The following is a 15,155-nucleotide window of genomic DNA, read 5'->3' as shown; positions in this document are numbered from 1 at the left end:
GGTACCGGGAACCGAACTCACGACCTTGCGCTTGCCAGGCAGGCGCTTTTGCCGCTGAGCTAAATCCCCAGCCCCCAACACTTCATTCTTAATGGCTGTACAGATCTTATTTTTATAACAGCTGAAGCCATGGCTCAGTTTATACATTAAATTTCATATGAATTAAAACAGTTGTTAAATCTAATTTTAAAAAAATTCAAATTATTGCCCTTCCAAGGAAACATTTATATATATGATGGCATGAAAGTTAAATCATGTGAATCCACAATTATGCAAGCAAAATTACTATTGAAATATTACACTTAACATTATTAAATATGTGCAATTATATGCCTATCAATTTTTTTAAAAGTTTAGGGAGACAGAAATGCTAACTACTCTGATTTGATCATTACACTTTTATACATACATCATTAAACACAGTATACCCTAAATATGTATAACTAAAATCATTTGCAAAAGAAAATTATATTTATGCGATTTGTATTTCTTTGACCATTAATCAACAATATCTTTCTATTTGTTAATTTTCTTGTAACCATCTTCTCTTACATGTTTATAGATATATGTTAAAGAGCTATTATATTCATCTGCTATATTTATACTAAATATTTTCTCCAACTTATGGTGTTTTTTATAGTTATTATTTTAATTGTACATATTTATTTAGAACAGTGTGATGACTTGATATATGCATACAATTCTATGTAATGATCATATCAGAGTAGTTAGTATTTGCACCTCCTTAAATTATTTTCTACATTTTTCACTGACACATAACAATGACAGATATTTATGAAGTATAGTATGATCATTTTCTTATTAAATTAGCAAAACAAAAATATTTAAAAACTAAATTTTAAGTGTATTATCAAATTAATTTTTTAAAAATAGGAACAGGGATTGGGGATTTAGCTCAGCGGCACAGCGCCTGCCTGGCAAGCAAGAGGTCATGAGTTCAATTCCCAGTACCGGAAAAAAACCAAAGAAAAAAGAAAAATAAGAACAGAAAGAGTTAATTTTTAAAATCAGTTTCAGTTGTAGAATTCTAGGAATAAGTCAACATTTCTGACATGCTGACATTAATTTAATAAAATGTTTACAGGATACGTGGAGCTTCATCCTATATAAGTAAGTATATACACAATGCCCAAGCTAAACAAATGTTCACTAGGTCAATAAAGATGCAGTCTAGTACTATGACAGTAATACTACTTTCATAGAACTTTCATTGCTAAGATTCTAAAAAAACAAACATTTTCTAGTTTTAAAATGAAATTAACCCAAGATTAAGTCCAAATTTACAGTTTAACAACATACCCTAGTTGACTGATATCCAAAGTATGAGTAGATGTTCCAAAAACAGGTACTTTCCCCATGATGAACATCATGATTTCTGACCTTTGATAGTCTGGTAGGTTGCTTCCAAAAAATCCTATAAAATATTAAGATAAATTTTACAAAAGTTCATTTTTCCAAACAACATAAGATTATATTTTTAACAAAAACTTTCAGTATGTGGTAAAAGAATATAAACTATATGTAACACTAAAGCTTTATTTTATCTTTCTAAAATTATATGTAAGGTATGTTTAATGACTAATATTTAGATAAAATAGTATCTGAATGTATTTAGATAAAATAGTATCTAAATAAATCATCAGGTTGAGTTGATCAGAGTTTTACAAAAAGGAAAAAAAAACTACAAATATTTCTGATGGAAGTCTTATTCATGTATTTTGAATCCAAAATTATTGTTCTGGTAAGGAAATCAGTGAACAGGCCACATTTTGTCTGATGTAGAAATCAACAATGGGGCCACTACTCTGGGTTCTCAGTATTACCCCAAAATTTTAGGAGGTCTTTATAACGAGCCAGGTTCACAGTTCAGACCTATGAATTAATTAAACATACATGATTCACCAGATGTAAAACAAAACAAAAACAAAAGCATTTAACTTATTTATTTGTAATTTTTCTTATGTACTCTTGGGTTTTGATAATACTTTAAACTTATCTAAGGGGCTGGGGATTTAGCTCAGCGGCAAAAAGCGCCTGCCTGGCAAGCGCAAGGTCGTGAGTTCGGTTCCCGGTACCGGAGAAAAACCAAAAAAAAAAACAAAAAAAAAACTTATCTAACGCAGCTTTTGATAGTTTACTTCCTGGTTGTAAAATATTTGCAAATTTATCATTTACTCACACTTTAAACTTTTCTCATTTCTCTGAAAGTCAGGTATCAAATTGCAGCTGTTTCTGTTCCTTGTAAAAATTTCAACAAAACTCTTATAAAAATTTCTGGATCTTTAATATGTATGGCTATACTGGCTTTTCAATTTAATTCCTCAGCTTCTATTGTTGCACCTAAAAATTAATTTACTCAAAACCAGATATTCTATTCATCATTATAATCGGGCTTAAAGGTAAAAGACTTCCAAAAACCACATATTGTAGCAACCAAAACTCTCATAATCTTAACTTTGTCTGTTTAAAGTATATTATTCTAGGTAACATTAAGGAGTACATATTTGAGGGAATGAGCTATTCAAGTTAGTCATCGCCATTAAGACATAAAGTAGGACGCACTTCTGCTTAATACAGACCCTACACAAGCATTGCCTAAAGCATTAACAAGTTCCATCATACCTCCCTGTATGCAATAACACTTCTATCATTACTTTATGGCATACTTCATGCCTTTCAAAAGTGTGGAACAGATTCATCTAACCTTTGGGCACATTAGAATTACCTGTAGAGCTTTTAAAGTGCTTGTGTTCAGATTGTACACCAAAGTAAGTTAGAATTTTTGGGTGAATATCCAAGCATGAGTATATTTTTAAGATCCTGAGGTAATTTCAATGGACAGCAGAGGTTAAGAACCAGTGCCCTGAAGAAAAGTATCATTTTTTTTCTCTCCAAAATACATGGTCGACAGGGTATAGCATTATGTTAATTAGATATTTAAAAATTCACACAACTGAAAATAATTATAGTAGGAACTATTTCATGCTTCGCAATTTATTTTTTTAAATTAAAGCTGGGTGGGAAGTCTCCAACTGGATCTCTTGGGTAGTCTTGAAAAGCTTCTATCACAAGAGCTTCTCTTCTCTATCACAAGAGCTTCTCAACTCTTTCACATTTAGATTATTGAATAAAACTGTTCATGGGCACAGAAAGTACAGCACAGTAGGGAGATATGTTATTGATCAGCCTTAAAACTTAAAAGGGCAAAAGCTACAACAGTCCTGTGCATGGCTCACCACATGCACGTCCATATGATTCAACAACTAACTACCACTGAGAAATTCTAAAGAAAGAAAAAAATAAAAAAATAAAGGATTGCAGAGGTAAATTTTTAAAAAGGTATTTTACTCACTGTGCCATACTTTTCTTTCACCTTTCAATTTTCACATTATCATATTATTCTGAATGTTACATCACAGAAATACTGCTTGAGTATGCCATATATGTTACACAGTGAAATACTTGAGAAACAATATATTAAATACAGTACTCTAGAGTAAAACAGTAATATTCAACTAATTAGAAATCACTAAAGCAATTTAAACTAATTCTGTGAAAATGAAATTTGCTGATCTGATCTGATTTTAGAATACCACAAAAATTCCACAAATAATCCAAATAAGGGTAAGAATCACCATAGAAGCTAGTTTTACTATACACTGACACTGTTTTGAGAAATAACTAAAATGTCTCAGCTTCACTGAGAATCCATGGTAAGGTTGGACTTTAGCAAGTGTCTGCAGTAAGACACCCCTGAGGCCCTCTCCTCAGGAGGACAAAGGCTCACAAGGTGCAACAGAGGTACTACAGCAAGCAGATTAAGTACTTCCATAAGGAATAGCCATGAGCATCAATCACAAAGTTCTTGGCAAAGGACCTGGAAACCTGGTGTGTGCAAATGTTCAACAAAAAAGAGTTGAATGCAGATGTACAATATGTGTGTGAATATCCATAAAGCTTTAGAAATAAGATGACAAGAAAAAATTGGTATTAATTGGACTATTATAAAAAAGTAGCCCACAGTGGGAAATTATGCAGATAGAAGAGATAAACTGAGGTCCAGAATAAATTTATTATTCATGGAAACTATTAAATTAGAAACTACTAAACTCCAGGAATATATTCTGATGTTGAAATTATTACAGCAGTCATGTAGTTACATTTTGAAGAAAACTGCGAGAGGAAGGTGAGAATGCAGAAATAGCTCATATGCTTTAAGTTGTATGTATTTATGTATATATGTATTTATTCGTTTATTTTTTGTTTTTTTTGAGACAGGGTCTCTCTTTATAGTTCAGGCTGGCCTCAAACTCACAATGATCCTCCTGCCTCAGCTTCTCGAGTGCTGGGTTTACAGGCATGAACCACAACCTTGGCTTTACCATACACTATATACTTGGTTTTTTTATACACTTGGTTTTACTATACACTTGGTTTTACTATACACTGAATTGTACTTGCATAATCAGATATAAATAGCTTTTAAAATTTTCTTTTTATTCTATTCTTATTCTATTTGTACTGGAGACTGAACCCAAGGCCTTCATCCTGAGCTTCATCTCAGCCCTTTTTGAATTTTTTCTTTGATACAGGGTCTTGCCAAGTCATTGAATTGCCCAGGCCTGGTTCAATGTCCCCCAAAACGCTGAGATCACAGGTGTGCACCACTATGCCTGGCCCCATGACTGTTTTTTAAAAGGAAGCTCCTCAATTCACCCTATGTACTTGGACCACCGGGATAAGAGGTAGTAGGGGTAAGGGAGAACGAATGATACTACAGCCCAGAAATCTGCCTCTGGATTTTGTACTCTAACACCATTCACAGGAAACACAGACCCTTGAAGAAATAACTGATTCCATATAAGGGCAGGAAGTGGAAAATTTGCCTAGTGTAAAACAGTACTCAAAAAAAAGTGTGTGGGGGAGTGGATGTTATATAAACAAAGAAGGCATGTAAAAGGACTCCTATTGGCCAAATATGGAGAAATTTAAGCACCAAAATAATTAAGTACATTAATAAATTATAACCATAAAATATAAACTCATATACCTATAATAATGAGATAAATACATACATTTCCACATGATATAAAGGCAGAAAGGGGGGCTCCTGCTTACAGTCGAGCACTGAGTGTTTGCTGGTAGTTGAGAAAGGAATGAAGTTGCATAACCATCATTTTGTAGACATCAGGGTAAAGAATGGTTGAAACAAGAATTATGAATGGATGCAAAATATGCAGGGATGTTTGGCAGAAGAGCAGAATATGTGCATGGAGTAAGTATCTTCTTAGACTGCTTATTATTAGCAATGGGAAAAACTGAAATTGGTAACAGCCATAAAAAAACACCACCTTGATGTCATCAAAACTAACACCAGCAATGAGGAGAACATGTTTACTGTATACCGCTGGATATGCTGCTCCGAAGAGCATGCCACCTGTGTGGCATTCTAACCAGAAATACCTAAGCTGAATGTAATCAGGAGGAAACACCAGACAAAACCAAATGGGAAAGTTTCCTTAATAAAAAATTATAAAAAAAAGAGATGGACTTTTCTCTTAAGGAATGCCCATGTCATCAAGGAAATGCTCCAGAGTAATGGAACTAAAGAAATACTGCAGCTATGCACAATATATGATCCTAGAGAGGATCCTACTTCCAAAGGAAAAAATGCTGCAAAGGAGACTACTGAGCAATTGACAAAACTGAGATGTGGAAGGCTGATTAAAGTACAGTAACAATGTTATGTTTTACTCATTTTGTTAACTTTACTCCACCTACGTAAAAAATATATTTATTCTGTGGAAAAATACAGTGAAGAATCCAGTGGTAATTGGCCATAATATATGCAACTTATTATTTCCAGTGGTTCAGGAAAAAGTATACATTTATTTTACACACACACACAGGAGGAGAAGGGTGGAGAGCAAATGGAAAAGTAAATGGCATAAAATGTTAAAAACAGATACATCTGAGTAAAGGATATATGGCATTCTTTGTCCTATTCTTATGCTTGTTTTTTCCAAATATCCAATTTTTAGAAGTCTCAGAAATCACTGACCTTTGAAAAAAGTACTATATATGAAGCACATTATGGGAGAACTTTATAAACTCACTGTTGTACATGACAATTTTGAAAAGTGAAACACACTTACCTATTGTTTGGATGATAGCATTCTGCACAATCTTCTCATCATTATCTTTAGGACCTGTGTTTACACTGACATTGGTTACAGATCCCGCATGCAAGTCATTTGCTTCAAATTCAACACTCAGACGCAAATGTTTCAGGAGGGTATTGAAGACTTCCAGCACAGTAGGTCCTGTGAAGGACGATCTATGTGAGCAGACATATTGCCAAGTAATGTGTATACTCAAAAGTAATTTGCAGATTTCAACACATTTTTTACTTACTTTCTAAACAGCCAAAAATATATAATTTGTGAACTTTTTTTAAAAAATGTGAATAAATAAGAAAATGTCCTAGTTATGCCAACAACCACCTACTGGGTATCTATGAGCACCTTGCTCTTTCAATCTCTGGTAGAATCCATCCAAAATGTGTATACACCAATAAGGATTATCAAGACTTCCTATCTAATTATGTCCACTCTAAATAATATGTACTGTGACAATATTTAGTTAAGACTGATGGGTCAGAATCCATGACATTACAATACAGCTCTCTGTGGCATAGATTTATTTTGCATCTCCTGAGACTAAATGAAGAAGAATTTCTTTCAATTATGGGACAGCAAACTAATCAATTGCAGGTAAACTGACTCATTCCCTGCTTTCTGTTCTATGAACAGCTCACACAGAATACTATTACCACATTATCACACTCATTGCCACATTTGTGTATCTTAATTAGGGCTCTCATTTCTGTCTCCTAGACTCAAACACAAGCTTCTCTACACAGGTAGCTATGGAAAACACTTCTTTGAGGGGCTGGGGATTTAGCTCAGCGGCAAAAAGCGCCTGCCTGGCAAGCGCAACGTCGTGAGTTCGGTTCCTGGTACCGGAGAAAAACCAAAAAAAAAAAAAAAAAAAAAAAAAAGAAAACACTTCTTTGAATGAACTGAACCTCACAAACAGTACCCTGCACATGTTACACATCAATAAGTGGGATGATCCAATATATTATCAGTGTTTTATTTCATACTTCAAATTAAGTAGCTAGTCAACCCAATAACTTGCTTTCATATTTTTAAGATCATTTGTAAAGTAAATAACAGAAGGTCAATATCTAATGTCCACCCTTACTTAACATTGAAAGAATATTTCTCCTGGGGAGGTTAGGTCACTGAAGAGGGTAAGAGTTTGTCCATGTCACTTGCAGTTGGGTCTGTGCCCACTACAAAGCAAGGATTCCACCAGGCCCTGATGCAAACCAGCTGTCTTCCCTTAGGGCAGGCTTGTTCCAGCTAAATCCTTCCCTGCTGGAGACCTTTACCACCTGACGTGAAGGTGCACCTTCTGGACAATCCACGCAGCTAGCTGAGGAGCAATGAGTCCCACACCAGCACCTTTAAACCAAAAAGGATACACGGAAGTGGAATCATTCAGGTCCTACCAGAATAATGTTACCAAATAGACCCCCAGAAATGGGGAGAATTAGCTGTGAAGCAAAGGGCACTCTACATCTACTCTAGAAGAGTCTGAAGACCAGTTTCAAAAGAAACTAATCCACAAGTAATTTAATTGCCCATCAGAACAAATTCCAACACATTTCAAATACTATCTTGCATTCAACAGTGAAAGAACATTTCAAGGTCCTACATCCAATCCAAGTTTGCTAGACTTCTAGGAAACAAAAAAAGTCACATAATCAAAGCGGACGTCAGTCAACAGAATAAGACCCCAAAATATAAAAGATGAGAGTTATCAAAAAGGTGGATGCAGGTATTGTAAGTGTGTTTGATATGCTGAAAGATTTAAAAGAAACATGAATAATGAGGAGAGACAAGCAAACAAATGTAACATCTGAAAATATGACTCCACTAAATGGTGTTTAGTCAGACAGCCCAGTGGAAAAGAACCATGATATGAATCCAAAACACAAGAGTGAGAAGGAAGGAAGGCAGACTACTCAAAGATATAGAGGTTGAAGATTTGACAAAATTGATAAAAACCAGATCCAGGAAGCTTAGCAAGCCCCAGCCAGCAGAATAAGCAATGAAGAGTGAAGATCACACCAATGTGCACTGTCACAAAACTGCTGGATGCCTGCAATAAGGAGAAGAGGCTTGGGAGTCGCCAGAGGATGAGGCACAGTACATTACAGGGGAATAAAGATAAGGATTTCCACAAACTTCTTGTCAGAAATTATGCAAACCATATGACAATCAAACAGTATCTCTTCTATGCTAGGAGGAGAAAGAAAAAGAAAAGCTGTCAGCCTGAAATTCTCTATCCAGCATGAAAGCAAAAGCTCTCAGATGAGCAAAAGCTGAAGGAATTTCTCTTCCACAGACTTTCACTATCAGAAACATTCTTCATGAGCTCTTCCGACAGGAGGAACCCAGATATAACCTGAACCTGTGCAAGACACGAAACCTGCCATATCTGCTAACTACACAGGCCCACATGTGACATTTTTTTATTTTTAATTTCCATCAAAGGTAACTGTGTAAAGCAAAATAATAATGTATTATGAGATTTATATTTGTAAATGTAAAATTAAAACACTAGTGTAAAGAAAGGGAAAAAAATTAAGAGTATTTCATTAGCTGTTTTTCACTTTGACTTTGCAACAAAGAAACCACAACAGACTCTCCCAGCTTCTCTGTTTCCACTGTACACGCTTGTTCTAATCACATGTAGATGAAATTCGATGCACGATCTGTCTCTTCACCTTAATACCTTGACAACTGTCACTATCAAGTCTCATTAACTCCACACTCTCATTCCTATGCTGATATCCAAGGGCAAGGTCTTCCCTTACTGCCAGCAGTAACAGGAGGTTATTTCTAATGAGTTCTACATTTTGCTGCCAGATGGATTATTTTACATCCCAGGTCAACTGGAGAATTTCTATAATCTGGCTACCATTTATCTTTAAAGCCACTTATGACTTCTTCCTAATTAACACCACACATTCTAGAAAAATGGACCACATAATACTTGCTCATGCTAATCTACTTCCCCTCTCTTTTCTGATCACTGTCTTTTCTCATATGTGACTGAATCTGCTTTGTATTAAAAAATAAAGTTTAGCTGCACGTAAACTACAAGTTGAGTATCAGCTGCAAAATGAAGGCACTGATATATATTTTTAGTGCTCCTACAGTTTGATTGTGGGATCTCCCATTCATGGCATCATGTAGATATGCAAAATGTTTCAGATTATGGAGCATTTCAAATTTTAGATTTTGGGGTTAATATGTTCAACTTGGATCACTTTTTTATGTGTATTCTCCAATTTTCAATATATATATGAAGATATGATATCTTCATTATTTTAGTTTGTTTTTGTTTTTGTTTTTTTCCAGTACTGGGAATTGAACTCACAACCTCACGCTTGCCAGGCAGGTGCTGTGCCACTGAGCTAAATCCCCAGCCCAAAAGATCTTCATTAGAAGAAAAAAAGAGAGATTGATATAGAAATGTTTTACTAGCACTAAATATAAGAGAATAATCACATGAGCACAGAATTTCAAGACAAACTATATTACATTTAAAAATGCAAACAGTTTTCAAGATTATTTCATACACTGCTATACTAATGCAAAATACATTTGAAGCAGAGTAACGCAACTTTTTCTATTTTACCGGCACTCACCTATGGAACCTTTAGCAGCAATGGCGACAGCCTCTAACAGAACTTGAATAATACCTGCTCGAACCCGTGGAGAATCTTTCTTACGAGCATCAAGGTGTCCTAGAATCTCCTGGATCACATGGTGAGAATACTGAGCCTAAAGGAAACAAGACAGTAGAAATCTGTATGAACAAGTATATATATTCCAGAATAACTGGTAAGAATGGAAATCCATGTGACAGCTCGATGTCCAATCACTCAAGACTAGTACTTACAAGGTAAGATGCAGCCATTTAAAGCCATTCTTTTGAAGAATAAGCAGGATACTGGGAAACATATATGATACTCAGTGAAAAAAGCAAATTACAAGATACCATCATGTTTTTTTCTTTTTGTTTTGTGGTGCTGGGTAACTACAAGGTCTTGCTATGCTATGCAAGTGCTCTACCACTTAGCTACATTCCTAGCCCCTCAACTTGTTTTTAAAAGGTAAGTAAGACTAGAATTATATGTGTCTAAATATTAACACTGGTTACTTTTATTTTGTTTGTTTTTTTGGTGACAGGGTTTCGCTATGTAGCCCAGGCAGTCCTCAAACTGTAATGATCCTTCTGCCTCAGCCTCCGGAGCGTTGGTCACTTTTGACAGACAGCAAGACTTAAAAATTCTTATTCTGATATTTCTCTGTAACTTCACAAAAAAACATTTAATACACTCTATAACTTGACAGTAAATCAAAACATCATTTAAAAAACAGAGTATGACATTTATAGGACTTCTCCTTTACCCAAACTAGATATATTCTATTTATTACAGATACATAACAATGCTAAACTGGGCAGACATCACATAATCAATAGCCACTATTCAAAGGAAAATCTTCTCAGCACATAATGGACAAAATTTAAATCAAGTGATTCACAATGTACAAAGACAATTTTATCACATACAGATGAATGTGATCAATTATGGTGAATGATATTGGGACCTAAAATTAAAAAAAAAAAAAAACACTGTCAGAAAAATGTTTAACTTTGATGAACATTTTTTTCTTTTTAAACACAGTAACAAGGCCTTTTTTTAAAAAAAACCTACACCTGTCTGTGAGCTAGTTAACCTTTCTCTTCTTTGAAATAGGTGGTTTTTATATTAAGAAGCTGTGCCCTATAATGGCTACTCTGCTCAAAAGTAAGAAATTTCCTTCCATTTCTATTGATATAATACATTTCATGTACGGGTATTTCTGGCATTTCTGTCATAACATATGTACTTTCATAATAACCCAAAGCAGATATTAAGTCTGTGTTTTCATCTTTGCTTTAAAGTTATGTTAAAATAGAAGAATGTTAGACACACTAACCTGAAACTGCATTTCTTGCCCAGGAAGCTGCATGCTTCTCACATGTGAACCTTACACAATTAGAGTCTGTCTTACCAGGAAAGTAGCTGCTTGATTTATTGTTCAATAGGAGGATTCAGAGTGCATGGGGTCAGTATTAAAAACTATATAACATAGGGCTATCCTACACAAACCAGGGCACATGATCACTTTGCTCATAAGGAATTAGTTATTATCATGTCTACAAAACAAGAAATAGAATGAATGGAATGAAACTGGAGAGATGTTATACTTTGTATTCTACATTTAAGTCAGATTTATCCAGAGTCCTTTGTCTATGGCAAAGTCACTGCAACACAAACTTTAAGGCAATATTAATAAGATTAATAGCTTTAATTAAGAAGCAACATCATACAGCAGCTAACTATTAGCTTACTGGAGTTAGACTTGCTCACGTTCTAGTTCTGGCTTCCTTGCTTAATCGCCAAACAGTTCAAAGCTTAAGAGATAGTTAGTTAACATCTTGGCAACTGAGGATCCCTCACCTACATTATTTATTCAAACAATAACAATGGTTTTATCATGGGATTTTTGAGATGATCATTTGCACAAAGCACCAAAATTCTATTATATTACAAGTGTCCCATAAATACTAGATATTGATAACTCCTCAATTGGTGACACTTTGACTAATATAATACTGTAATACGAAACATAACAATAATGATGACAAAAGACTTCTCATTCACAAGTAAACAGATGCCAGGCATTCTTCTGAGCACTTTTTTATGGATTACTCATACATACATAAGTAGCACTAGGAAAAAGGTTCAACTCAATTATTCTGTGCAGTTCACAGTACAGGTAAGGCAGACTGCAGTAACTTTCTCAAGGTTATGCAGAAACTCCAAAGAAGGGCCAAGTGAATCCTAGCCTGATCTCAGAGCCCTGCTCTTAATCATATCTTATTACTTTCAACAAATCAATTTAGGAAAAAAAAAAAAAAGCAAGACATTTCCCCTTTACCACAAATACCCTACCATACTCGGAACTAGTCTACACAATCCCTTAAGGATACAAATCATGTCCATGTCTGGCTTGTTTTAAGAGAGACTGAAATAGTACCTAGTAAAGGAGACCTACATTAATGTTATGACTCATACTTGGCATCTGTATGTAAAGGACAATGTGAACAATCCAATCTATTGGAAGGTTTAATTGTACCAGGGTAGTCTTTTGGTGCATACTACCACTTAATTAGTGATCAGTGGACTTTACACAATATATGTTGTAAGTAAACTTCTTTCTAAAGCAAAGTTGTAAACCAGAGGTACTTTTGTGAACATTATATAAAAAAATTACTGATTTTTAAGTTTTTTCAACTTTGTAATTTACTATTTATTAACTTATTTTTTGTAAAAAGATAATTTTTTTTCCAGTTCCAGGGTTGAATCCAAGGCCTCGCACATTACAGGAAAATGCTCTACCACTGAGCAACACACCCAGCCCTTATGATTTTGAGACAAAGACTCAATAAGTTACCTAGGCTGTCCCCAAATTTGCAATCCTCCTCCTCAGCCTCCTGAGTAGTTGGGACACAGATGTGTGTCACTGTACCCTACAGGTAGAGAACAATTTTATCTAATAACTAAATCTTAATGAAGGAGGGTAAATGATGAAAAAGGCTGGAAAAGACCAGAAGAAAAAGCTTAGATTATGTCCATAGATTGTAAAGACCTACTTCTTACCCACTAAATTAGTTTTAAATTGAAAAAAAAATTATCTTTATCTAAACTAGCCTTACAATAACTATCATTTATTACAAATCTACTTTATGAAACACTTGTGCTATCAACCTTATCTTAATGGTTAATTTAGACCATCAACTTTGGAACAAAATAATCAGAAATTTTCAAGTTCAGACTTTATTGACCCTTGTATCCATGAGTAAATTAGTTACTCTTTAAAGGCTAATTCTCTGACCCATGAAATGGGAATAACAAAATCCAATTTACAGGGTAAGTAAATAAAACATGTAAGATTATTAGCACAGTCATGGGGCACAATCAGCTCTTGATAAATGGTAGCATCTAAGTGAATGTGTAAACAAATCATTTACTGCACATATTAAAAATTTTCCAGAGATGAGGAAAATGGAGCTCAGAGAACTTACATAAATCAAGTTTATATAACTAGTAAATAGTACATCCAAATGCAAATACTGATATGATTTAAATTAGTATCTGTGCTGCTTCTGTGAACTTTATCTCCTTTAAAGTATGATGACTTTTTAAAGAATTAAAAATTGAAATGGTGTTAAAAAGAACTGAAATGCCTCTTGACTTAAGAGCTAATCAGGTTTGCTCAAGTTTTGACAGGCCTGTGGAGGGGTGGGAGGTGGCCCTCTGCAGTAGGTAAGTGTTTCATTATTAAGGTTCCATAAAGACCAAAGAGTGAATACAGGTATTACCCCATAGTGAATGTTAGCTACTATTAGGCACTGTATGCTACCACAATAAATACGAATTCCAATACTAGCCCATCAGCGTGAACACAGATGTATTAAGTAAGCATACAATAAAGAGCCTCACCATTAAATTATTCAGTTCTTTGTATGAGGTATTTTTCATCTTGACAAATAAGAAAATTATTGGTAATACAAACAAATGGAGACAAAACAGCTAAATTAAAAGCAAGTTTTATAACCTACAGTTTTTCATGTCTCTGATGTGTTTATCTATACAGAACCAAAATTGCTTATATAATAGTTAAATAAATCTTACCTGAATAGAATACATTATAATTTTAAAGCAGTGAACTGCAAATTCATTAGGGTCCCACAGTTTGTGATGATCTAAATGCCTGTAAATAACAAGCAAAAATTACTTTTGTATTTTCTTCCTTTAGAGTCAACAGTATGTAAACTTAACAAAAAATTATCTAAAACCAGGGTTACTATGCCCAGAAGTAATACATTTTTCCCTCAACTGTCAAAACTTGTCATAATTACAACAACAAAATACTGCACTGTATACAAGACTATAAATAAACACCTTGACGAAGCGGCCAGAGAGGAGGAAAGGCCCTCCTCCAAGACCACTGTGGCAAGCACATGGGGAGGTGAGTGCACAGGGAAGCCAGCAGCAGTGCTGGCCGTGTCTGCCCATCTCCAGGGCCTAGTGCTAGTGATCTCAAAGGTCACACACACAGGAGGCCAGAGACAAAGCTTTAGGGTGGTGATACCAAGAAAGAAAAAACCCCAAGGTTTCTAAGCTCTCTACAGCATCTCAGCCACCAAGATCCACGCTTTTGGGGGCCTAAGATCTTGCAAATAACAAGCATTGTAGGAATTCATAAGCATACTATGTTATGGGAATCACTGTCCTAGATTATATACACAATTTACTATTTATAAAATCTTTGCAAGTGGGTTAGGGAGTTTCACTGAAGGTTCACTGATACAGGGTAAAGAACAAAAAGTAGAGCTACAAACTAAATTGGCCGAGATGTCTGAAAAAAATTTTTTTTGACTTAAGCAATTCTAAAACAAAAACTGACAACACATTATAGTTTGAATAAAAATATTTTAATTCCTTGTAGTTATTTTCTAAACCTTCTTGCTTAGAATTTTAATAAAAAACTACTAACATACTGACCCTGGTTCAAAGCCTATCCTATATAGCTCTAGCTGATTAACAATTTCTAGGGGCAATTCTGTCCTTTTCACAATGTGGAGATAAGATCTTCCTAATTAGGCACAGGCTATTCATCACAAAATGTTAATCTAAGCATTTTCTTTTTATCTGATATTAATTGCTTAACTATACCAGTGTTGATTAGAATTGTAGTATCTAAAATGTCTGTCTAATCAATTGTATTCTTTACTACATCAAGTAACAATAAAAAAGCCTATCTCAATGTTGAACAAAAACATTCTATACAAATCCTATACAACTCTATATACAAACATTCTACACAAGGCTATACAAACATTTCCATGGCAAGTTTTTTTTCTTTTCTTTGGTATTGGGA

At 34.5% G+C, this 15,155-nt stretch overlaps 1 protein-coding gene across 5 annotated transcripts in view; it reads right to left on the bottom strand.

Annotated features, from left to right (window-relative positions):
* Efr3a (EFR3 homolog A) overlaps window positions 1-15,155 on the bottom strand; it is a 99,322-nt gene that overhangs the window by 28,110 nt on the left and 56,057 nt on the right. For all 5 annotated transcript variants that reach the window (XM_005398007.1, XM_005398008.1, XM_005398011.1 and 2 more), the window contains exons 8-11: window positions 13,907-13,985; window positions 9,806-9,941; window positions 6,177-6,344; window positions 1,321-1,435 (exon numbers count right to left, since the gene is read on the bottom strand). In XM_005398007.1, the coding sequence (XP_005398064.1) occupies window positions 1,321-1,435; window positions 6,177-6,344; window positions 9,806-9,941; window positions 13,907-13,985 (498 nt within the window). The remainder of the gene's footprint in view (window positions 1-1,320; window positions 1,436-6,176; window positions 6,345-9,805; window positions 9,942-13,906; window positions 13,986-15,155) is intronic.

The sequence above is a fragment of the Chinchilla lanigera genome, unplaced genomic scaffold (assembly GCF_000276665.1).
Source record: "Chinchilla lanigera isolate Chin_1 unplaced genomic scaffold, ChiLan1.0 scaffold00060, whole genome shotgun sequence".
NCBI lineage: Eukaryota > Metazoa > Chordata > Mammalia > Rodentia > Chinchillidae > Chinchilla > Chinchilla lanigera.
Note: the sequence above shows the minus strand (reverse complement) of the source record. Positions and strands in the feature narration are given on the sequence as shown.